Source organism: Polypterus senegalus, chromosome 18 (assembly GCF_016835505.1).
Source record: "Polypterus senegalus isolate Bchr_013 chromosome 18, ASM1683550v1, whole genome shotgun sequence".
Lineage (NCBI taxonomy): Eukaryota > Metazoa > Chordata > Cladistia > Polypteriformes > Polypteridae > Polypterus > Polypterus senegalus.
This window is the reverse complement of record NC_053171.1, coordinates 55563377-55587381: the sequence shown is the minus strand read 5'-3', so window position 1 is coordinate 55587381 and position 24005 is coordinate 55563377. Positions and strand designations below refer to the sequence as shown.

General features: G+C 39.1%; 1 protein-coding gene across 2 annotated transcripts in view; it reads left to right on the top strand.

Moving 5' to 3' along the window:
• Nucleotides 1-24005, top strand: part of pacs2 (phosphofurin acidic cluster sorting protein 2) — a 302620-nt gene that overhangs the window by 253050 nt on the left and 25565 nt on the right. Inside the window, exons 17-22 of one of the 2 annotated variants that reach the window (XM_039741989.1) lie at nt 3562-3672; nt 3763-3871; nt 4986-5018; nt 17293-17335; nt 23267-23309; nt 23420-23552. In XM_039741989.1, the coding sequence (XP_039597923.1) occupies nt 3562-3672; nt 3763-3871; nt 4986-5018; nt 17293-17335; nt 23267-23309; nt 23420-23552 (472 nt within the window). The remainder of the gene's footprint in view (nt 1-3561; nt 3673-3762; nt 3872-4985; nt 5019-17292; nt 17336-23266; nt 23310-23419; nt 23553-24005) is intronic. The other variant, XM_039741990.1, reaches the window with a different exon arrangement.

Below are 24005 nucleotides of genomic sequence, written 5' to 3'. Positions count from 1 at the left end.
CACTGGAGATCTAGGATAGAGAAGAAAGGGAAGCTAAATTCTGACTGTGATTATAGTCATGGTGTCTATTGCATTTTTGGAACATATTTATTGGATAAGTTTGGTATTATTTAAGTCAAAGTTATTTCTTCACAAACATGATATATATGCATTTGCACATGCACAATTGTGTTTCTAAAGTTATGTGTTTACTATTTATTTTAAAAATACATATCTAGTCCTGGAGTTTTTTTAATGGAAGTTATGCGACAAGGAGCACTAACAGAAAATAAAAGCCTAAAAACTTACCAAATATGTCCTCTTTGAAGTGGCAAAAGTTTCAATATAAGAAAATGTGCTTGTAATAATGAAAGGCACCTGTAAATAATCATTTTATCGCAAATTCCTGGTACTATTTTCCTCAAGGTAAGGATACATTTTCTGTTCACTTGTGTGATAGCAGTGGCCTTCCCAGGAGGAGTTCTCACATAAAGAGAGAAGTAAATCAACACCATAACAAACTCGTGGCACAAACAGTTTAGTCTGATTTTTGTCTTTTGAGAGTAAACCACAGCCCTTGTGGTGTTGTGGAGGATGACGAGTGCTGATGTAGTGTCTTCTTTTAGAATTGGTGAATCTCATAATATTGGTGTTTCTTTGTTCAAAAGTTACATGTATAAGCTATTTTACAGTGTATGTGGAATCTCAAAATGTAGATTAATGCTCAAAAACTTTCTTAGCTTGAATAATGGATGCTGGTGCTACATTTTTAGGCTTTTGTTTTCCAAGCGTCATTGTGCACCATGGTTTCCATTGTAAAACTCCATGTATTTTATAAAATGTGTAGAAAATGCTTAATTGTAGAACTGTATTTCATGTGGCGAATACATACATAATATGTTTGTTAAGGAATAACTTGGACTTCAAAAATAACAAATGTTACCATTAACCTTCACTCTCATTCATTTTTATGGATTATATTTTTCAAGAACTGCACTGCATTCAGGTACAAATATGGCACAATTCTCATAAAACGACTTGCACAATTACTCGTTTAAGAGCAACGTCTGTTTCAGGCACACATTTGGACAGCAGCTGACCATGCTGGCCTAAATTTACTTGCGATCGGGTCAATCAGAATACATACAGAGGTGGCAAGAAACAACAGCAGGGCCCTGTGAGACCACCAATCAAACATCCTAATCTTAGACAACAAAGTCAATTGTCAATGCGCACATAATCAAGTATTACAAAATAAATACTGATAACAAATACCGTATATACTCGCCTTTAAGTTCTCCCACAGATAAGTCGGGCTTGATTTTACCTTATAATTTCCGGTATTTTATAATGTTGGTCATATAAGTCGAATGTGGAAAACTCACACTATTGGTTGAAGAGATTATGATATGCTAACACCCACCTGAGAGCGAAACCATGGAGCACACTGTCTTTTTTCTATGTATTGTGCCTACATGACCACACGGTAATACCTGGGCTATTTCAAAGTGACGTTTGCACTGATTTGTGTTTTTTGTATCTCACACCCTTATACACCTTTATCGTAAGAGCATCCCTTATCTATGATGGAGTTTAGATCAGAAGAAAATATAAAGCTGGTTTTAAATTAAAAGCCATTGAAGTGGCAAAAGAAATTGGTAACTGCGCTGCTGCAACAAAATTCGATGTGTCTGAGAAACTGGTGCGAGATTGGAGGATGCAAGAAGATGTAAAAAATAAAAAAATTATGTGTCATATTTTATTTTATTTTTATGATTGATTTTTCGGGTTTCAAGATCCGATTTATACGCGAATATATATATGGTATGTACAAGAGTTAAGACAGTATTCGTTAAATTAAGGTTACGTTCATATTGTGGCTAGTAGATGAATGAGCAACATCATGCAGTTAAATGAAACTCTTCTGATACATCTGCTGTCGTATTGAGTGTGTTTACATGCGCCTCAATTTCCTGGTTATTCAGAGGAACCTGGTTTCTAAAATGCCATGTAAACCTTTTTTCCATTTAGAGGAAGCGGATTATTGGCCACTGAGAAACTGGGGAAACAGACAAAGATTCTACCGCAAGTAACTCATTTATTTGATCATTTAAACCCTTAACCGGGTTCCATTTATATATTTCGTAGTCTGCGCATGTCTGGTGCAGTATGTTTCAGCAATCACAGATACAAGTGTCCCCAATATTCCCTGAGGCAAATGCTCAGGTGATTGGATTATTCTACTATCATAAAATTGAAGCACATCAGTCTGTTCCATCAGTAGAGTTTGTCTTCTGTGGTACACTCGGCTATTTGAAACTTGTCCTTTAGTGCAAGGTTTTCAAGTAGTCTTCCCGTTGTAATTGTGGACAATGCAAACCCACCATGATGCATACATATATATTTTTTATATATATATATATTGTGATAGATAGCCCGAGCACAGATAGACAGACACCGGATGTCAATGCCACACACGGTTTATTTACAATATTTACAAGTATTAAACGGCTCTGCACCACACACAGTGCTCCAGCACCAAATACCCTTATGTACGGACCTTTAAATGTCCGTGGACCACCTTTCCTGTCCTCACGGGAGCTTCATCTTGCTTCCACTCCCGAATCTAGCTCCACGACTGTAGGAAGGTGGATGTGCTCCAGGTGCTTGATGACATTTTTCCGGCAGCACTTCCTGGTGTGACGGAAGTGCTGCCCTTGCACCTGGAATCACTCCGGGCATCCCTGGAAGGTCTTCCCTCCACTTCTCAGGTGTGGCAGAAGTGTCGATCTCCCGGGCTCCATGATGCTCGGAGCGCCCCCTGGCCCCAGTGGGTTTGAACATCCTTGCTCCGTCCCCGTGGTCCCCACATCATCCAGGGCGGTTGCCTGGGGAACGTATAGACCATCTCCTGGTCCTTCCAGGCATCCCAGCTGGGTCTGACCCCCAGCCTCCTGTGACAATATATATATATATACTTGCATATTAGTCGGGTCTTGAAACCTGAAAAATCGATCATAAAATCAGACCCCAACTTATACGCCTGTTCAAAAATACAGCACTTACATTTTTTTTTACATTTTCTTGATTCCTCCAATCTCGCACCAGTTTCTCAGATGCATCGAATTTTGTTGCAGTTAACAATTTCTTTTACTACTTCAACGATGTTTAATTTAAAACCAGCTTCAAATTTTTTCTGGTCAAACGCTCCATCGTAGATAAGGGATGCTCTTACGATAAAGATGTATGAGGGTGTGAGATACAAAAAACACAAATCAGTGCAAACGTCACTTCGGAATAGTTTGGGTATTACCGTGTGGTCACGTAGGCACAATAGAGAGAGAGAGAGAAGTTAGGAGCACACTCTGATACAGTGCATTGCCACACCCACATAAGAACAAAAGGCAGTTTTTTGTTTTTTTTTGGGATGTTTCTGCCCAGTAAAAGAAGCCCACGACATGCCCACAGAATGAAATTGAAACAAAGTAATGAAACATCTCTTAATTCAGAGCAAGGCAAACTAACAAGAAGTGTGAAAATGAAACGACTTTAAACACACACTTTCTCACGTGTGTTTTGCAGGCGCTCATCCTGTCTCTAATTATCTGGGAACCATTGACTACCGGTACAGCAACTTGTTCCAGGATGCTGCCTGGCGAGACCTGTTCCACAAGCAAGAGGCTCCCGTCATCGGTAAGTAGAAAGAAAGTTCCTCTGCCTCTGACAAACATTGACAAGTTGTGACAATGGATCATTCAACTCTTGGTTTTCTCTTCACTGTAGTGCAAGAATGTCCAGATGTGGTTTCTAGGATAACACAATATATGATGGGTGCCAATGGGGCACATCAGCTGCCCATAGCAGAAGCCATGCTCACCTACAAACAGAAGAGGTAAGCTATAACACACCATTGTGGCTGTTGTGCCAAGGTGTTTTCTGGAGTTGTCGCATACTATGAGATCAACTGGAAAAAACAATTCAACCACAGAAACAAATGCAGATGTTAGTTTTGCTCATTTTGTATGTGACTTTTTCAGCATAGCCAACCTTTCAGTGATGGCATTATCCATGTCTGGGGTGATCACTCCCTTCTGCTAGGTAGTAGACAGGTTGGTCTCGACCATTTCATTGTTGTATTTTTATGTGACAGTCCCTTCTTTCTTTTTTTTTTTTGATTGGTGTATCTTTCAGGTTTACTTATCTTGATAGTGGCATTCATGTCACTGGTGACTCTTCCTATGAAGTCAGTAGACAGATTGGGAGAGCAGTGGGGGGGTCATGAGGTCCGCTGGAAAGGGGTGTGTGGTGCTCCCGATATCTATGCAAAAGAACGAAAGTCCAAGTCTTTAGAGTCCTGGTGCTTCCTCTTTTGCTATATGGTTGCGAGACATTAATGCTATCCAGTGACCTAAGATGAAGACTGGACTCCTTCGGTATTGTGTCTCTCCAGAGAATCCTTGGGTACCACTGGTTTGACTTTGTGTTGCTCACGGAGTCCCAAATGAGGCACATTACCTGCATTGTGAGGGAGTGTCAGTTACGACACTACAGCCATGTGGCGTGATTCCCTGAGGGTGATCTGGCTCGCAGGATCCTCATTGTTGATGGCCCGAGTGGCTAGACCAGGTCAAGGGGACGCCTACGTAACACCTGGCTGTGACAGATAAATGGTCGTTTCAGGCCGGTAGGCCTGGACTGCTTGTCTGCCCTGGGGGGTTGCCAACCAGGATCCCAGGGTGTTTCGTTGTGTGATGGGTGCGGCAACATGCTGTACTAGTGCATGCTCCCCAACATGACCTGACCATATCTTTTGAAGTTCTGATCCTCTCAAAACCCTTTATGCATCCCTATAACACAAAGTCTCCGCAGCACAGCTCTTATTGTCTCAGAGATGTGCAAAGTAAATTTTGGAGATGTAACTGTTGCCGTCTGTTATTAATTTTTGTGTGTTGTTTGTTGTTTGTCTTTACTTTTGTTTTTTTTTGTTTTTTTTGCTCTCTCTGAAGGAAAAAGAGCTTTCATTTTGATTTTGCTGGAAGGTATTGATGTCTGCTTGAGCCTCCTCTCTGTTTTTATCACTGATAAATTGATATTGATTTCTACCTCCTCCTTCTCATGCAAACCTGATCTGCCTGCATTTCAAAGAATCAGTGCCTTCCCAAAGTTGGCCTCACAAAGGTTTGATAAAGGGCTGCTTCTTCTGCAATTTACTGTAGATCCATTTCAGTCGAATTACACTTCCTGTAAAGACTATTAACGCTGCTTCAAAGGCTTCATATCATATGTATTCTTTCTTTGATATGACTTTACTGTATTTATGTCAAAGAAAGCGTAAGTATGTCACTCAACAAGTGTAGCATAATGAGCAATCCTCCAGTAGCGCCAAATCTATAGTCACCATTACTGGTCTACTTCTTCTAGTCGGTTTGTTTCACCAGCCATCTGTTCAGATAAGAACAATACTTTTTAGCGTCTTCTCTACCAACTAGTTGATTGCCTCCTATCAGTTAACATTAAACAGCACGTCTGCCTCTTCGTCACATCAACTCAGTCTTTTGTCCACCCCTCCCACAGCTTCTGGTGGCTTCCAATTGTCTCCAGATTAAAGCACTGGAAAAGTTGTGACACTAACAGGCTATTCAACCCAACAAGCTATTCATACAGAGTGGCAAAAAACGTACATGAAGTCAATACAATGATCTATACATTTGTCTTAACTTATAATCAGATCTTCATCTAAGCTACAATAATGAACAAGCACAATATTTTTCTTTTTTTTCTAATAACACACACATTATTGTATTGTTATTGTATGTGCTGAATACATCATTCAAATATTCACAAGTAAAAGTTGGAAAAACTCTGTGAACGCCTTAGCTGATAAGTTCAACAAAAGGAGTCCAACCAATGAAACAAGATTGGAGGTGTGGTTTAGAGTTGCCTTGACCAATGAAAAACATTTTTGAGTTTGTTATTCAAAAGAAGCATCTGCTGATGTGACGCAGATCTTGCAAAAAAAGAGATCTGAGAAGATCTCCCATCAAGAACTGTTGATTTACACAAAACTAGAAAGTACTGCAAAGTCATTCCAAAGGGTTTAGATATCCCTCAGTGTACAGTTAGACAAAATATGTATAAGTGGAGATGGTTTAGTATTGTGGCTACTCTCCCAAGAAGTGGGCGCCAGCCAAGATGACTCGATATGCTGAATAAATCAAAACAGAGCCCTACAGTAACAGTTAAAGGCTTGAAGGATCATTAGGACAGGTGGGCATCTAAATTCATGAGTCTACCACACACAAATATTGAATAGGCATGGTGTCCATGGCAGGACACCAAGGTGGAAGCCACTGATCTCCAAAAAGAAAAAGAAACACTACTGTACACCTGAAGTTTGCCAAAGACCATCTTGCCACTCCACATTGCAATTGGAGATAATGTTTTGTGGATTGGTGGAACTAAATTTGGATTGTTAAGGAAGAATATGCATCATTACATATGGCATAAAAAGGACGTCACATACCAACCTCAAAACATCATCCTGGCAGTGAAGTACAGTGTAGAGAACAACATGATTTGGGTGGCTTTGCTGCCTCTGGACCTGGACAGCTTGGAAACATCAAGGAGAAAATGAGTTCCCTAGTTAATCATGGTATCCTCTAGGATAATGTCAGGGTTTCTGTCTACCAGATGAAGCTCAATAGAAGGACAATGACCATAAACAGTAAGTCTACTACAGAATGGCTTCAAGAAAGGAATATCTGCCTTTTGGAGTAACTCAGTCAGAGCTCAGACCTTAACCCAATGGAGATGCCATGGAATGACATCAGGAGAGTTGTACACACCAGGCATCCTAAGAATATGGCTGAGCGGCAGCAGTTCTGAAGCTTGGGCCAGAATTCCTGCTGAATGTTGTACCGGAATGATCCACAGCTACTTAAGGTTGCTTGTTAGTGATGATTGCTGCTAAAAGAGGATCGGTCCGTTATTAAATCCAAGGGTTCACTTACTTTTTCCACAGCACACTGAATAAGCATATTGTGTTTGTATATAATTGATTCTGAGATGAAGATCTGATTATATTTTACTACTAGAAAACCAGGTCATCCCAAATGATTAATGTACTTTCTCTTGCTACAGAAGATTGTATGAAATATCATCAAGTCGAGAGATTGCTAAAACTGTCATAAGCTTTCTCTTAAACCCAGGGGATCTTTAGGCAAGATGGAGAATTTGTGGTCAGCCCAGTTGTAAAAGGACTGAGGATGGATATATGTGATAGATAAATTGGCTTTTTGAATGAAGATTCCTCGGTGCATCGACGATCAGATGCAGAGAAAGGGAGCTCCTATAGACTACAAGATATTCCACTTTGCAAGGTGCGAAAGTTGTTTTGTTCTTGTTTTTACTTCTGTTTCAGTGCTTTTATGACATTCTTCATATTTTTCTCATCATTGGTTTGTTACCACCTTGGTCATGGAAAACAAAATCTGCAGTACTTGAGTCCATTCTAAGATAACTTCATAGTGGAAATAGGCTGTGCTAAATGAAATCAAGGACAGTATCCTCTGTTTGGGGCCACATCTGACTTCTGGAATGTGAACGTCAATGTCTTTGCCTGAGACCTTAACATTTTTGTATCCTTCAGTTTATGAAACAGAGGAAACTATGGGCTAAACCTCCTCCTCCTCCTCCTCCTCCTCCTCCTCCTCCTCCTCCTCCTCCTCCTCCTCCTCCTCCTCCTCCTCCTTCTTCTTCTTCTTCTTCTTCTTCTTCTTCTTCTTCTTCTTCTTCTTCTTCTTCTTCTTCTTCTTCTTCTTCTTCTTCTTCTTCTTCTTCTTCTTCTTCTTCTTCTTCTTCTTCTTCTTCTTCTTCCTGCTTCTATTAGGGGTTGGCACAGTGGATCATCTTCTTCCATCTCTTCCAGTCCTCATTATCTTGCTCTGTTACACCCATCACCTGCATGTCCTCTCTCTACCACATCCATAAATCTTCTGTTAGGCCTTCCTTTTCTCCTCTTGCCTGGCAGCTCTATCTTTAACATCCTTTTCCCAATATACCCAGCATCTCTCCTCTGCACATGTTCAAACCAACGCAATCTCGCCTCCCTGACTTTGTCACCAAACCGTCCAACCTGAGCTGATCCTCTAATGTACTTGTTCCTAATTTTATCCATCCTTGTCACACCCAATGCAAATCTTAGTATCTTTAACCCTGCCACCTCCAGATCTGTCTCCAGCTTTCTGGTCAGTGCCACCGTCTCCAACCCATATAACATAGCTGGTCTCACTACCATCCTGTAGTCCTTCCCTTTCACTCTTGCTGATACCCGTCTGTCACAAATTACTCCTGACACTCTTTTCCTCTCATTCCACCCTGTCTGCACTCTTGTGTTTACCTCTCTTCCACAATCCCCATTACTCTGTACTGTTGATCCCAAGTATTTAAACTCATCCACCTTTGCCAACTCTACTTCCTGTATCCTCACCATTCCACTGACCTTCCCCTTAATTCACACACGTGTATTCTGTCTTGGTCCTACTGACCTTATTTCCTTTCCTCTCTATGGGCTAAACCAGAAAGGAAGAATGCAAGCAAACTTTTTGAAACAGTCAAGGCAACCAAATACCAGACTGGACCAATTAGCATTTCAAATCCTTCATATGGTGTATGTACATTACTTGGTGTCACAGTATTTGCTGTACCCAGATTCAACTTCTTCCCGCCGAATTGTCTACTCGTACATCTCTTACCCAGTGGACCATAACCAGTGCAGCAGGAAATTTCTCCAGAAGATGTCTAAACCACCTCAAATAAATGTAGGACTCCACTCCAAATCCTTCCTGAATTGTAAAATTTGTCACCCACTTAGGGTGGTTAAATTGTGCAGGAAAATTGATCGTAATAGAGATCTTCACTATCTACTCTTGACCACAAGTGAAGAGGGTGTTGTAGATTGAGTGGTTTATCAAGAGCTGTATCTGAGGTTTTCCACTTCAGCACTATTATCTGTTAGTTCATAGTTTCTTAAACCATAGGTCATGGGTTGTCGCTTTTTAAGTCGCACATGGTCATGATTGACTGTTGCATTCGATGGGAAAGGGTCATGTACAGTTTACAAGTGTATTATGATGGGTCACTGCAAGCAGTTTAAGCAATCAACATTGCTCCACTTTGACTGTTGATAGCGATTGTTCAAGGAGCTCCCAAAGGATATAACTGTCATCGGTGATTCTCCAAAGTAAAACCCAGAGCTATGACTGTCTGCGGAGATTTTCCAAGTGGGGTGCTGTGACTGTCAGTGGTGATCCTCCAAGGGGGTGCACTTTAACTGTTGGCAGTGATTCTACAAGGGAAAACCCTGGTCTATGACTGTCTGCGGAGATTCTCCAAGGGGTGCTATGACTCGGCAGTGATCTTCCTAGGAGATGCACTATGACTGTTGGCGTCAATTCTATAAGAAGAAACCCAGGGCTATGACTGTCTGCAGAGATACTCCAAAAAGTGTAATGACTGTCAATGTTGATCCTCCAAGGAGACGTGCTATGACTGTTGGTGGCGATACTCCAAGGGGACATGCTAAAACTATTGGTGGTGATCCTTAAAAGGGACACATCATGACTGTCCGTGGTGATTCTCCAAGGGAATGTCTTATGACTATTGCCGGCTATCCTCCAAGAGTGACTGTAGCTGTTGATTATCTGAGGGGGACACACTCCACCCCTCCTTCACCTATCTGGGTCGCAAAGACACTAAGAAGGGAAAAAACTAGATCACAAGAAAAAAAACATATATTTAAGAAACATTGTGTTAGTATATCCTGCTGCTGCAGTAATCAGTGGGTAAATCTTATCATTAACGTTATCCGTACTTGTGAGCAAAACCCCAAATTACTTAAACTTGTTCACACAAGATACTCTTGTCATATTTGAGCATTTCTGATGAAATCACACCAAGCTCTTGGTAACCAAAAAGACAACACTATTTATAAACAGCAAAAACGTTGCCCTCAGGTCTTTAAACTGGATACTTTTCAAGCATCATCTGCACTTTGACATCCTGTCTATGAAAAAGAAGTTCTGTTCCAGTGGTGAAGTTCTGAGCCAGACTGAAATGGACCTGACTTAAGGCCAAGAAAGCCAAAACAGTGATTACTCTTTAAACACAAAAAAGGACTGCAATAGCAGGCCAGAAATCACACACTCTTGATAATCCCTCATAAAATACACTGGAACACTCAAGTTGTAGGTGCCAAAAATACAAGTGGACAGATTTGCTACATCTGCAAGAGAGATCAGGTTGGTGCTGGACACTGTAGTTACGAGAAAAACTATACCCATTCTGATGAGCCAAGTGTCAGTTTCAGCTAAATATGTTTTTGTATTACCGTATATACTCGTGGATAAGTCAGGACTTGGTTTTACAGTATAATTTCTGGTATTTTGTAATGTTGGTTGTATAAGTCGAATGCGGAACACACACGCTATTGGTCCAAGAGATTATGATATGCTAATGCCCACCTGAGAGAGTAACCATGGAGCACACTGTGTTTTTTTTTTCTATGTATTGTGCCTACGTGACCACACGGTAATACCAAAACTATTCTGAAGCGACATTTGCACTGTTTTGTGTTTTTTGTATTTCACACTCTCATACACCGTTATCGTAAGATCATCCCTTCTCTTCGATGGAGCATTCGATCAGAAGAAAATATGAAGTTGGTTTTAAATTAAACATCATTGAAGTAGCAAAAGAAACTGGCAACTGTGCTGCTATCACAAAATTCATGTCTGGGAAACTGATGTGAGATTGGAGAAAGCAAGATGTAAAAAATTATAAAAGTTATAAGTGTCGTATTTTTGAACGGGCATATAAGTCGGGGTCTGATCGATTTTTTGAGTTCCAAGACCCAACTTATATGTGAGTATATACGGTATAAAGTGTTGCTTCGTTTACAGTAAATGATTCCCTGAGTTTGTTATCAATAATCAACAATCAGTGGTGTCTCTTTTATGTGCTAAATCTTGACTCTTGAAGTTCTGTTGGTGTTGTTTGTAATCAGACCTTTGTTATCAGATAAAGAGTCATTCTCTTTTTCTGCACTTTGTCCCAGGGCCCCAGCCATCATTTATGCAGACTTAGCATTTTGTTAACCTGTAGTGAGTGCTCTGTCTGCATATCTGTATGCACCCACACGCATGCATTTGGGTTTTCTTTTTAATGCTTGCGCCCCTTGGCCCATCTCAGATCCTTTCAGGGTTGGCATGTTTGGCTCGAACTGCAAAACTGGGGAATGATCTGCAATCTGGCACCGCTGTACACCTCCAGCCTGCCGCTTTGTCTTGGGGACGTTTTTGCATTTTGTTGCTTGGCAGCCAAGCTGAGAGAACTACATCTGCGATGTCCCAGCATGTCAGTCTGCAGGTGTTGGCATCTTACGAAGTGCTGGCTATGCTTTGTTTGACTCAGATTACCTGTTCCTTTGTTAACATCTGAGGTTATTTAACACATTCTGACTGCACTGGTAGCTTGTGGGCTGCTCTCAGATTCATACTCAAAGAATTTTGTTTCACATTAAAAAAAAAAAGGAAAATGCCAGGGTTAGCCATGCTGCCATATTGTTTATCTCTTACAGGCTTAAAGTAGGTTACTCTAGTTGTTTTTGATATAAAATGGATTTCTGCTCCTCTGTGTACTTATTAAACCTTTGAAATAGAGACCAGGAGACACCCTTACACTTATATACTCAATGCTCCTCTACAGTCTGTGCTTTTTATGCACCCAGGCTAAAGTAACATCTCCATCCTGCCAGATGAACTGCCCATACTCTGCCAGACTAAGCCTCCATTTCTACATTATGCTGGCACTGGTGTACAACATTATAGTGATCATTGTTTTAATGAGCAGAATCATGGTGGGTGAGGTGTTGCCTTTTCCTGTTCTTTTTAAAAATTGCTAGACTCTGGCTGTCTTCTGCTTGTTTTTTGCTTCACAATTTAATCTTTTATTTTATTTTTACAAATTTTTTTTGCACTTTTTTTTTTTGTACATGCCGTCTGTTCGCTCTTTGAAACACATTAGTGTTAGGACCTTCTCCAAATGGGGCTGGATGATTTTTTTTTAATTAAATCATTTAAACTGAATAAACATTTTCAAAGATCAAAATCACTTTTTTTAATACCAATTAGTATTCGATTGGCACTAAAATTTTGACTTTGGTGTCAATACCAGCATTAGGACCTCTGTATCTGTAACAAAATATCTTCATATGTGGAAATCTTCAAAGTCCCCATCTTACTCCAGCCTCCGTGATGAGCCACGCCATTGCTCACCTCCCTTTTGTGCAATTTGTTTCATTTCCTTCATTTTCCATGAAATTCCAATGAACAACAACAATTTATTTTTTGTATTGCCCAACATCATGCCTCACAGGGCTTTAACATGCCCAGTTTTTAAGAATGACTCTCTAAGAAGACAAGAAAAAATGTAAAAAAAAAAAAAAAACCTTGTAGGAAAAAAATATGGAAGAAATCTTGGGAAAGGCAATTCCAGGTAAGTTGGGTGTACAACTGGTGTCAAAAAATGGGGGAAATGTAATACATAAAACAGAGGATTACTTTTGTGATTGCAGTCAAAGCCCTAATTGTCAACCATAATATCACGATTGCACTGAAGCATATACTTGAATTTCGTCAAGTCTGTGACATTTTCTTTAATTGCAGTAGTGTTGGGATGTGTGAGATTTCAGGATTGAGAGAGAAGCTAACAGTTACTTCCAGTACCAAAAAATCCTAAAATGCTTGTACCATACTGTTTTAAAATGTGGGTTTTTTTGGTGCTTTTCTAGTACTGGTGTAACACACAACCTTAGTAGCAATTGGTACAATTAAACACTCAAAGCAAAAAATCGTTCTACCACAAGAACAACAACAACTTTTATTTATAAAGAACATTTTCATACAAACATTGTAGCTAAAAGTGTTTTGCAAGATGAAATAAAAATGAATTCAATATGATAAATAAACAAGATTATATAAAAATATTATACAATATGTAACAAAGAAAAAGGAAAGGTAACCAGTTTGATCAGACGGTCAAAACGTATTAATGCAAAGATAGAGACAAGTGGCGTTCTCTGCAAATGGGCTTCTAACAAACAAAGGCTCGAACTTGAATTCACTTGTCTGCAATTTGTTTGAATATGAAAGATTGACTGTCGAATAAACAGATAAAATACAAAGTTAGCAAAATGACAAAAGCAGTTCAAAGGAGAAGCACATCCAATTTATTTCAGCAATGGAAACAGAAACAACTCAAATGAGCTCGAATGAGAAAGCAGAGGACAAAAATCAGACTAGTCCACAACCGACAGCTTTGGCATATTCTTCTCACTGCTTGAGCAGTTATTAATCCTGTTAGGTAGTGTGGTTATGCTAGGAAGAGTGTCTTCCTTGTCTTCTCTATTATACTAAACTAGTATAGCGAAACACTCATTTATTTAAAAGAGGCTTAATTGTGAGTCCATCTGTTTCGATCACATCATGCATTTACAAACTTTTTTTTCCCACTCGTTAAGCTAGTACTTGCATCTCTCTTTCTTTGTGGTTCTTGTTGCCTTTCTTCATCAAACATTCTCGCCATTTTGTCCGTCTTTCTTTGTGCTTCTTGTTTCTTTGGTTCATCGGACTTTGACACCTTCTTGTGGACACTGGATGACATTATGCTGATGTTTTATCACTTTATGTTTAAAGAGATTTGTTTGTAGACCAGAAACAACTCAGTGTTGTGATTAAACAAAACTAGAGAAAATCAGGATGGGGCAATTCTTTTTTCACTGGATTGTGAAAATGAGCAATTAACTCTCTAGTATTGAGTATGCATTTTTTTTCATTTGGCACATTTTTTATTTTAACTTGGAACATATGCACAACAGCTGGGTTGATTTGCTAAGCAGAGGGGAGAGGACCCTCCACAAAGTCTTCAGTGGGAGAATAGGAAATTAGAGCTCTGGCATGAAGATTGCTTGGTGTCTTGCTTGAAATTAGCTTAGCCTTTATTTTACAATGATTGCTTTTTGGGAGTGTACCATGTGAATGTCCTGAATCACAACAGGATTGTAGTAAACAGAAAGCAAATCCATGGAGGACTCAGTAGTCAGTAGTAACCTGGCTAACTATTTCATCAGGTTGTCTAGTTGATGACGGTTATGTTTATGGGGAAGAAGAATGTCACGTTTGAATTGTGCAATTGTCTAGTGGATATGATACAAAATTACTACTACCTTTACCACTCATTCACAGGCGAGGGGTCTCTCAGAACGAAGCTCCTACTCTTCTTGACACAGCAGATGTGAGGTGTTGGAATCAAAGCCACTATCTCTGCCACTGCACTAAAGGAAAACTTTAATCCTTTAGTAATAGATGTGGCTTCCAAGCTAGTACTGCAGTCTTCCTGCATAACGGCACTTTCTGAGTCAGATTGTGTCTACCACCAGTTACACACTTTCTGTTGCTATTCAGAAGTCCAATATTTTTAGGAAACTTGATCTAAGAAGTTCATGTAAATTGATGTCCAGGAGGGGGATGAATGGAAGATAACATTTGAGGACAGTGAGTGTTTCTTAAGGGGTATGCTCGGTAAATTTGGATTGTGCGAGACATGAGTTATGTATGATCGCAAGCAGGTTGTTTACAAAATGAAATCAGTACAATTTTATAGGCCCTCAGGTGGTTTGTCAAGTGGTCTGGTGTTACGAGATATCTAACACCAATAACGACAGACTGCACTAAAACATGCAGTAAATACACTTGACTTTTAGTTTTTGTACTCTTTCTCTGTGCATTTACCATTTGTTTGCTCAGAGGTTGATGTGCTTGCTGCTTCGTGAGTAGCTCTTCTTTTCTCCACCCTAGTGGCCTGCTTCTTTTCTTCTTCCATTGGCATATTGTCGCGTTAAAACTGATTAAGTTTGTTTTTGTGTTGCAATTACTGAATACATTTTTCTTAATTTTTCACTGAAACTGGCACTTAAGTGATGAATCTGCCTCAAGAATGATTTAAGAAATTAAGAAGTAGCGAAGTGACAGCGAAGGTGGTAGGGATGAGAATTTTGCCATAAAAATAAAAAGAGTAATAAAAATCATCACCCCGAAAGCAGACAGTAGAGGTTATGTAGTATCAGTGTACCTAATTTCTGGTTACAACGGTTTGTGAGCTACAGGTGATTTAAAATTCTGGACAGTCAAATGGACAGCCATGGTAGCATAATATATATAAGAAGATAAAGCTAATCATGGATCCAACCAAAGTTCTGTCCTTAATGGATTGGTCTTCTTCCACTTCAGATAGACAAATTCAAAGATTCATTGGTTTTTATTGTAGCAAATTCAAAGTTGCATTAGAGTAGCCATTTTGGCAAAGTTTAAAGTGGAGTCTGTTGTAGACCTTACAAAAATATTACGGATTTGATAAACTTTTTAATAGCCACATTGTCCTAAAAATATGTAAATAACATTAAATGACAAAAAAAGGCTTGCTGTCAAATGATGCAATTTACACGAAGATCAGCATACAGGATGGGTAATATGTGAAAGAGGAATGTTTTCAAATTTTCACCAAAGGAATAATTTATTAACACTGAACAAGGCTTAGGGTGATGTTACTATTCTCCGTAAAACCTCTGTGGTTAGGGATAGAAGTGAATTGTGGTAATAGCATAGAGCCATACAAAGGCCAATTGGTGTCCTGTGGACCATCCAGGAACACACTACACAAAAGCGTCTTCTGGGAGGCTGTAGTCCCAGGAGGCTACTGTAAGTTGGCATCCCAGAATGTGTGCCTCTACTTTGTTAAAGAGATAATTAAAGACTGCTTGAGTTACATAGGTGACAGCATGAGATGGTACCTTTGGGTAGTTAGGCAGAGTCCTGTTGAGGAAGAGCACTAGGCTTTCAAGGAACATTGTGCCATAGCTGCTTGGAACTCCTTATTACATCATTAAATCGCCAAGAATCTCTCTTTTTAGGCAACTTGCTATCATTGGTGATAGCACCATTCACCATGACACCAACTCTTCTCAGTGGTGTACCATTTTAGAATATTGTATGAATAGCTCAATGGTCTGAAGTGATCTTCCACAAGTTAATCTGGCTGCAGTCTAGGCGTCTAGATCCCACCAACAATCAAGATATAGTTGTTGTTGATGAATTATGTATGTAATGGATATTAATTACCTCATTCTAACTGTTTTTGAATCATCAGCCCATGGTCCAAGGGAATTTATATCCATAACCACATCTCCATATATATTGGGTAATATGATGTAGCCTTGTGACATTCTTTCACACAATCCAGAAGTCATTTTGTAGCACTGGTCCTGTGGTCCTCCTAGATTTTTCTCTGTAGGTATAATGGCTTTACTGAAATCATTGTGGACTACATAGACTACCTGATCTCGCTAAAACCAAGAATTTGGACCCTATAAAATGCACACATTTGTATGCATAGTTGCTAAATGTGTCCTCTGAGTATTGTCACACAAACATGAGTCGGGGGCATTCTTCGGGCTTGTGCATCGATTGTAATACCACTCTGGACCATCATAGGGTGCTGTCATTCACATCTTCTCCTCCAAGATGCTCCAAGACTCAATAATGCGTGAAGGCACACCCACTTCTGCAGAAACTCCATCCCAAGTAATAACTATGATTACATCATAATGATGTTCTTTTTAATCGACTCACGTCTGGTAAGACGTTAACTTTTTGACTGCTTATATTTTCATTGTGCAAATTTTCTACAATTTACGGAGTCGCCATCCCCTCCCCCAAGTCTTTATCTGTGTGTTGCCTTATCTTTTACAGAATTTTTGATGTGTTGTGAGAAGTGTACATTTTGATATACTATGGAACCTTAACACAGTGTTTATTCATCGATGACAACCCCATTGTGTTAACTTTTATTGACCTTTGTGCTAATGAACGTAAAGATGCAATCAGTTATTTGTGTCTTTGACCATACTGATCTTTCACACTGTGTAACTGAACCATTGTTATTTTTTTGTATTTGAAATATTTTTTCCTTCTTACCAAGAATCTGAGACAGCCAGAAAAACAAAACAATAAAACATACACAAATAATTGTACAGTACAGTAAATATTATTAGGTTCAAATTGTTACATGTCACTAGAATGTGCAGTCAGAAATGTGATTATGTTTGCCTCAGAAGGGTGGAAATGGTTAGGGGGACCTCTTTTTTTTTCTTTTTCTTTCCAAAATCATTTTTATTTGTTAATCATGTTGTGATTATTACAGCCCTGATGAAGATTCCTGCCAGAAGTTTATCCCTTTTATTGGGGTAAGTCATTTTATTTTTAAACTGACATTAATTCAACTAAATTGAAATGAATGAATGGCTCAGTTTCATGTCAGGTTATTTTCATAACATAGCTATGACAAGATTTTGTTTTTCATTAATAATATAGTCGGGAGTTTGGAAAACAAAACTGTGAAAGATTATCCATGATTTTTTTTCTTCTCTATATTAGTTTGTATTTTGTGGATTGTAAAACAGATGGAGGAAGAATATGCTGTTAGAAATACACGAGAATAACTGCATTGTCCATGTAAAAAAATGAGAACATGATAATATTAAAAAAAAATAAATAAATGGCGACATAGAAAAAAGAGACTATACGGATTGTGGATGGGTGGAAGGACACTTGTGGACGTCAGGGAAATGTTGGGATGCCTGCCGGGTCACCCCTTTTAATCCTAACACAAATATTAAACAAAAGGAATACTCAATGGTGTTAATGGCAATTAAACAAAAACAAAAGCAGTTGTTGTTACTTTACATTCAGCAGGTCTTCCTCAGGGGCTTGGTTCTGGTGGCATTTTAGGTCCGCGAAGAGACGCTTTTCTCTGGGGCATGCACTCTTTTATAGGTCTCTGGTCAGAAGCGGCAAAGTCTATTGCCCTCCCTGGGTGTGTTCTCACCTCTGTGGATAAAAAAAGAGACAACAGTGTAACAGTGTTAATGACTGTGGCTCCTTGCACCCTAGGGTGGTATCACTTACCTTTGATAAACCTAGAAAGTACTCCTCTGACGCGCATACATGAAGGAATTGACTGATTCTTTCAGTGAGAGATTAATGGCAATTGTTATACCCTAGTCCTCTACTTAAAGGATAACTTAAGTATTTTTCAGGTCAAAGCTATTTCTTCACAAACATGATATACAGTATATGCATCTGCTACGCAAAATTGTGTTCTAAAGTTAAGTGTTTTCTGTATATTTTAAAAATACATAGGCAGTCCTGGTGCTTTATAAAGGAACCAAAAGGAACTTGTGTTCAAAAATTAAGTGTGTTCTGTAAATTAAAAAAACAAATATCTTCCCTGCTTTAATGCCTTAAGAGACTTTGGGGCACAGAAAAAAAGCTTTAAAACCAAATACGTCCATTTTTCAAGCCAAGATAGTTGTCGAGTATTGATCTGCACCATTTGTATTTCCAATGCATATTTATGTGGAAATCAACAGTTTATTACATATTCCTGGTACCATTTTGCTTATGGGAAGGATACCTTTTCTGTTGGATGAGTTCTAACTTAAATATGGAAGTAAATCAAATTAAAGCCAAACCACATGGCACGAAAAGTTTACTGTGATTCGCTCTTTCGAGAGGAAACCACAGTGAAATGTTGTAGCACTGGAAGACTAAGTGCTGAGCTATCGTACACATTTGGTCTTCTTTTAAAATGTCCGAATCTGACAATGGTGGTGTTTTTTCTTTTTTTGTTCAAAAATGTCATGTATATACTACTTTACAATGTTTGTGTAATCGCATGGCGCAGGTCAAACAAGTCTCTTGGCTTGAAAAGTTGACATATTTGGTAGGTTTTTAAGTTTTTCCTCTTTGTCCTGTAGCCTACAATGTAAAGCACCAGTGTAGGCAAAATCTGTTCTTTAAATTTATAGAACACGCTTAACTTTAGAACAGAATTTCACATGTATATATGTGTGTGTGTGTGTGTGTGCTTGGAAAAAATAACTTTGACTTGAAAAATACCAGACTTATCCTTTAAAATAATGATTAGTTTTTTATGAAATTTGCACCAAGCAGCTTCTTATGCTGGACTACACTGACCCATTTATCCTGGAAGATAAGCTGGAAAAACAAATGATAATAACACACAATATATTTCACTGAAGGGAATAACAAAAAGTCTCTAACCAAGGTGTCACAAAGCAGTTCACGGAGGCAAAGCTCGCCTCCACCAGACACATCTTCGTTCACGAAATCCACTGATGGATTCACTCACTCTCTCATCTTAGAAAACTGAAGATTCCATCTTATAGGCAGACACAGATCTCTGTACTATCCTGAAATTTCTCTCTATTATATAAAAAAATCTGGGGACAAGACAAGACCTGTGCCAAGAGATTTAACCATGCCTGGGGCTGAAAATAAAAGACAAAGAGTAGATGACAAAGTAGAACATCGTAAAGAATTCAAAAACATGGGTGCGATACACATGCAGTGCAGGTTAGAGATAATAGAAGTAGAAAAATGTGAAAGTCTCAAGAAATGATTGTTTTACTAACGGAAATTATTACTCGGTTAATTAACGGAACATCAAAAAGAGATCGAATAGTGTTTGAGGACGTCTAGGGGAGAAGAGAGACAAGGCAGTTAAACAAAAGGACAGCTGCTGTACAGGCTTTTAAATGTTCGAAGTCCCACACGAGATGCAGATCACGCGGCACGGCAGCAGCAGCAAATCAGCAGCTGATTAAGCGAAGAGAAGACAAAAGCTGAATTTGTTTCCCATTGTATCACCGTTTAAGAGGGGTTTTAGTGGAGCAAACGCACAGGCCTGGGATGGGGGGTTGGCAAACGAGAAGAGCGAAGCCAATCGGGCTGGGGTGTTGGTGAGCGAAGCCCCCTAGTGCATACATTTTTCAACACAAGTGACACGAAGAAGACATGGGACAAAATAAGTGTTTACCACATATTGGTGGGGTCAGCATTTTTTTTTCCCCTCTTAGCAGTTGCCATGTAGTTTACATACAGTGTGAACAAACTAGTCACTTATTGTTTAAATCTGTATTATTCCCGGTGGTTTTTAATGAACACTGTCATGTTATGGCCACAGAGGTGGTGTGTGTGACATGATGTGCATTTGCACAAAGCAAAACTTTGTCATAGTTGTGAGTTGAAACAATGTCGTGTGCACATTGACATACAATGGAAAGACCTTCATAGAAGACTTTTCTCTCAAGCAACTAATTGAAGAAAACCAAAAATAACATAGAAGGGAGAAGCCTGGTTTTAAATTTTATTGACAGTTGTTTCAATTTTTGAGTCCCAGTAATGAAAATCACCAATCATACCAATGTCCTTCAATATCCTCTGTGACAGATAGGGGCGCTGTCGTCCCCTTGAACCCTCAGATCAGACGCCAGACACCAGATAAAAGTCCAAATATTGAATTTATTATTATAATAATAATGTGCACAAAGCACCCACTATACTTCAATAAGTCCTCCAATCCACCCAGCAGCTCAGTCACCCTTCCTCCCAACTCGGCTCAATCTGCTGGGATTTCCCATCATCCTTTTAAAGTCCTTGACCTGGAAGTGATCCTGATCCCTCAGTCCATGTGATTCTTAACACTTCTAGGTCAGGTGAAAACTCCTTTTCTTCATCCTGGAAGTACGTCATTTCTTCTGTCCCTGTGACTAGGATGTACTTCTGGGTTATAGTGCAAATAAAAAATCCTTCTGCCTTCCGGCAGCGTCCTTTGGAGGCCCCATGGTATCCAGCAGGGCTGTGAAGGAAACTCCAATGTCCATGATGCCTTGCTGGAATTTGGGGCACCTCCATGTTGCCGGGAGGGCCCCATCTGGCGGCATGGAGGTATTGGCCGGGATGAATGGCCGGCCATATCCCACACCTCCTGCTCATTCCATAATGAAAGATTGTTGAATTCTCTGCCTCCCACAAATGAAAACATCTGTTCCTCGTACATGTCCAGCTTGTTCTGACAAACACATTAGATTCCTAAGGAAATTCATGACTTCTTTATAATAAAAGTGATTAACTTAATTTACTTCAAAATGTTTAACTTCATTTTCAAGATCTAAAGAAGGTAGTCTGCTTAATAGTAAAGTTCATTCATTTCTTGTTATCTGTGGAGGTTATTTTTCTGGAAATCCCCATTGTTACTGAAGCATTAATCCTATGGGGAAAATGAGGGGGTGCTAGCATTGGAGGAAAGACCATTGGTGGGTGACGGTGTCAGGTGGATATGCTAGCCCTCCGCTCTCACCCCTCTAGTCTCAGGGTGATCTTTCCACAGGTTCACCTACAGAAATGTTGCTACAACTTTTACATTCTCTATAGTCATGTATGATCATCTTCTAGGCTGTGAGGGACCACAGCAGGGCCATTCTGGAGGACCTCACTAAACCATTCAGAGTATAGTAGCAACAAGAGGTGCGTACAAAGGGCAGGGATTTAATCACTGAGGGCATAGCAGAAATATTGCTATGACTTTTACGTCCTCTATAGTGAAGTTTGATCTTCTTCTAGGCGCTCCACCAGAGGCAACGTGCGACCACAGCAGGGCCATTCCAAGGACCTCACTAAATGATCGAAAATTTGTTCCCACGGGCAGGGATTTAATCAGTGCAAGCTTCTGACCTGTGTGTACAGGAAATTCCTCGTTTGTGGGAAACAATGGCAAGCAATGGTCCCCATCATGAATGGTATTCTTTAGGCTTCGGTAGGCACTTGTTGATCCATTCAGTGCAGCCCCTAAGAGCATCACAAGCCTTTTATTGCTTAATCTCTTCACGTATATAAAAAGAGAAATGCAGCATTGCTTATTGTCACATGCATTTGTCATTTTCGGTATGTCCATGTGTAACATCTGTCAGATTAGCTTCCAAGGTTCAAAGGATCTTTGGCAGTAGTTGTAAGGCAAATAAATCTAATCACACAACAAACTACCAATATCTAAGGAAAAACATAAGGTCATTTCAATGCTTTAATAATAAATCTAGATGTAATGGTAAGATAGAACAAATATGAGCTCAACTAGACAGGTGATTCCAAAACACAGTGAGCTATGCCTGTAGAGGGTGAAGCCATAGGAAAAATTGGTGGACACCCACTTGCTGTTGACTGGATTTAGGAATTTTCAGAAAAGCTGTGGAAGGCAACTCCAAAAACAGAGCTCCTAGCTTCAAGCAGGAAATGCAGACATGCTCTTTTCATAGCGGACAGCTGTATCCCTTACTATAGTTTTCCTTATTTGAGATATTATTGATTAAAGCACGAAGCTGTAAAATCTTTTTTGACTGATTATATTGCATCTTCTTTTTATAATGTTGTTTATTCATTTGTCTAAAAAGGGATCAGTATTTGCTAGAAATACTTTATTCTTATGTATGGCAGTGCTGATGATGTACACTGATATTGTGATTTTTAAAAAGCTTTAACTGTGTGATATCCATGATGATGGTATAGTATGGGCTGATAGTAACATCTGGACAATGTTCCTCTAACTAAAGAGAATTGTTACATTTAAAAGAATACACCATCTAAAAAATAGTATTTTTTTCTATGTAACTTACCCCATGTAGTTTTTGTTTATGCAGACTGAGAGTAAAAAGTGTATGGTATAACACAACCCAATGGTAACAGGTGCAGTATAATGGCAAATGATGTGAAAACATCCATAAAAACAAAAAGGCCTGATGTTACTCGTGTCACATAATCCATATGTCCGTTATCCAGTCATATGTTCAAAATCTGCCTCTCCTCCCTATTCATTGGTTATTATGGGAATGTCATTCCTGTTTATATTGTACACAGATTTTCGTGGAAGTAACTATTAATATTATTTGAGCAAAAAAAATTGTGTGTCTTGCACATTTAGAGCATACAACTGGTTAGCAGTCTATGGATTATGTGCTAAGAGCAATGTGTCATTTTATTTGATTTTTTTCTCTCCATTGACATTTTTCACATCATTTGCTGTTGTACAGTGCTGATCACCAATGGGTTTTTATTATAACATAAACTTTTTTCTTTCATGAAAACGTGAGGTTAAAAATATTTCTTATCCATTGCTACAAACTACATAGGGTGGGAAACAAATCACTTTTGGATGGAGTGTTCCTTTAATGTTGTACGTTTCAATGTACTGAATCCTACATCTTTCATACACAATTCTTGGTACGACTTGACCCGACCTTGTCTTTCATTTAAATCTGTAGGTTGTGAAAGTTGGAATTGTAGAGCAATCTTCTGCGACGTCAGGTAAGATCTTGCTTTTCTCACTTCAAGACTTTCTCATTTTGATTTTCTCTTAGCTTTGATGTATCAGTATGATTGGATTCAAGTAACTTAACGTTGGCTACTTCTTCCAGGTGATTCAGACGATGCGGCTCCGGGATCTGGCCTCCTCTCGTCTACACCTCCACAGGTGTCCCCAATAGTTAAAGAAGCTTCCCCCACACCTCCATCTTCTCCTTCCATAACATCAGGCTTCTACTCATACAGGTACAGTCAGATGTCCTTGAAGCCAGCAGATAGTTTATGTCAGACAGGCTTTATTTATATAGAAGCAGGGTGGCAAAAGCAGGCTGTTGCCGCTAACATTCATGTAGATTTGCAAGATTCTTCATTAAATGGGAATCATAGTTTGCTGGCTTAGAATTAAGTTCATTATTCTAATTTACAATTGTTACAAAAATATAAAAAACTAAATAAAATCAAACATAAATTAAGTATAATTAAGAATAAAATATAAATATATTAATCCTGTAGAGAGCCTTGCATAAATGTCTTATGAAGAATGAAAAAACAGTGTGTGTATTTGTGTGTTAAAGTAGTCATTGGTTTGCAACATAGTCGTCAGAGAAGTTATATGCCTTTTTTTGGTCACGTGGCAGACAGTTAACAGAAAACTAACCTTTTAAATTTAACTGCAATCACACATTTTTTTAAATATTT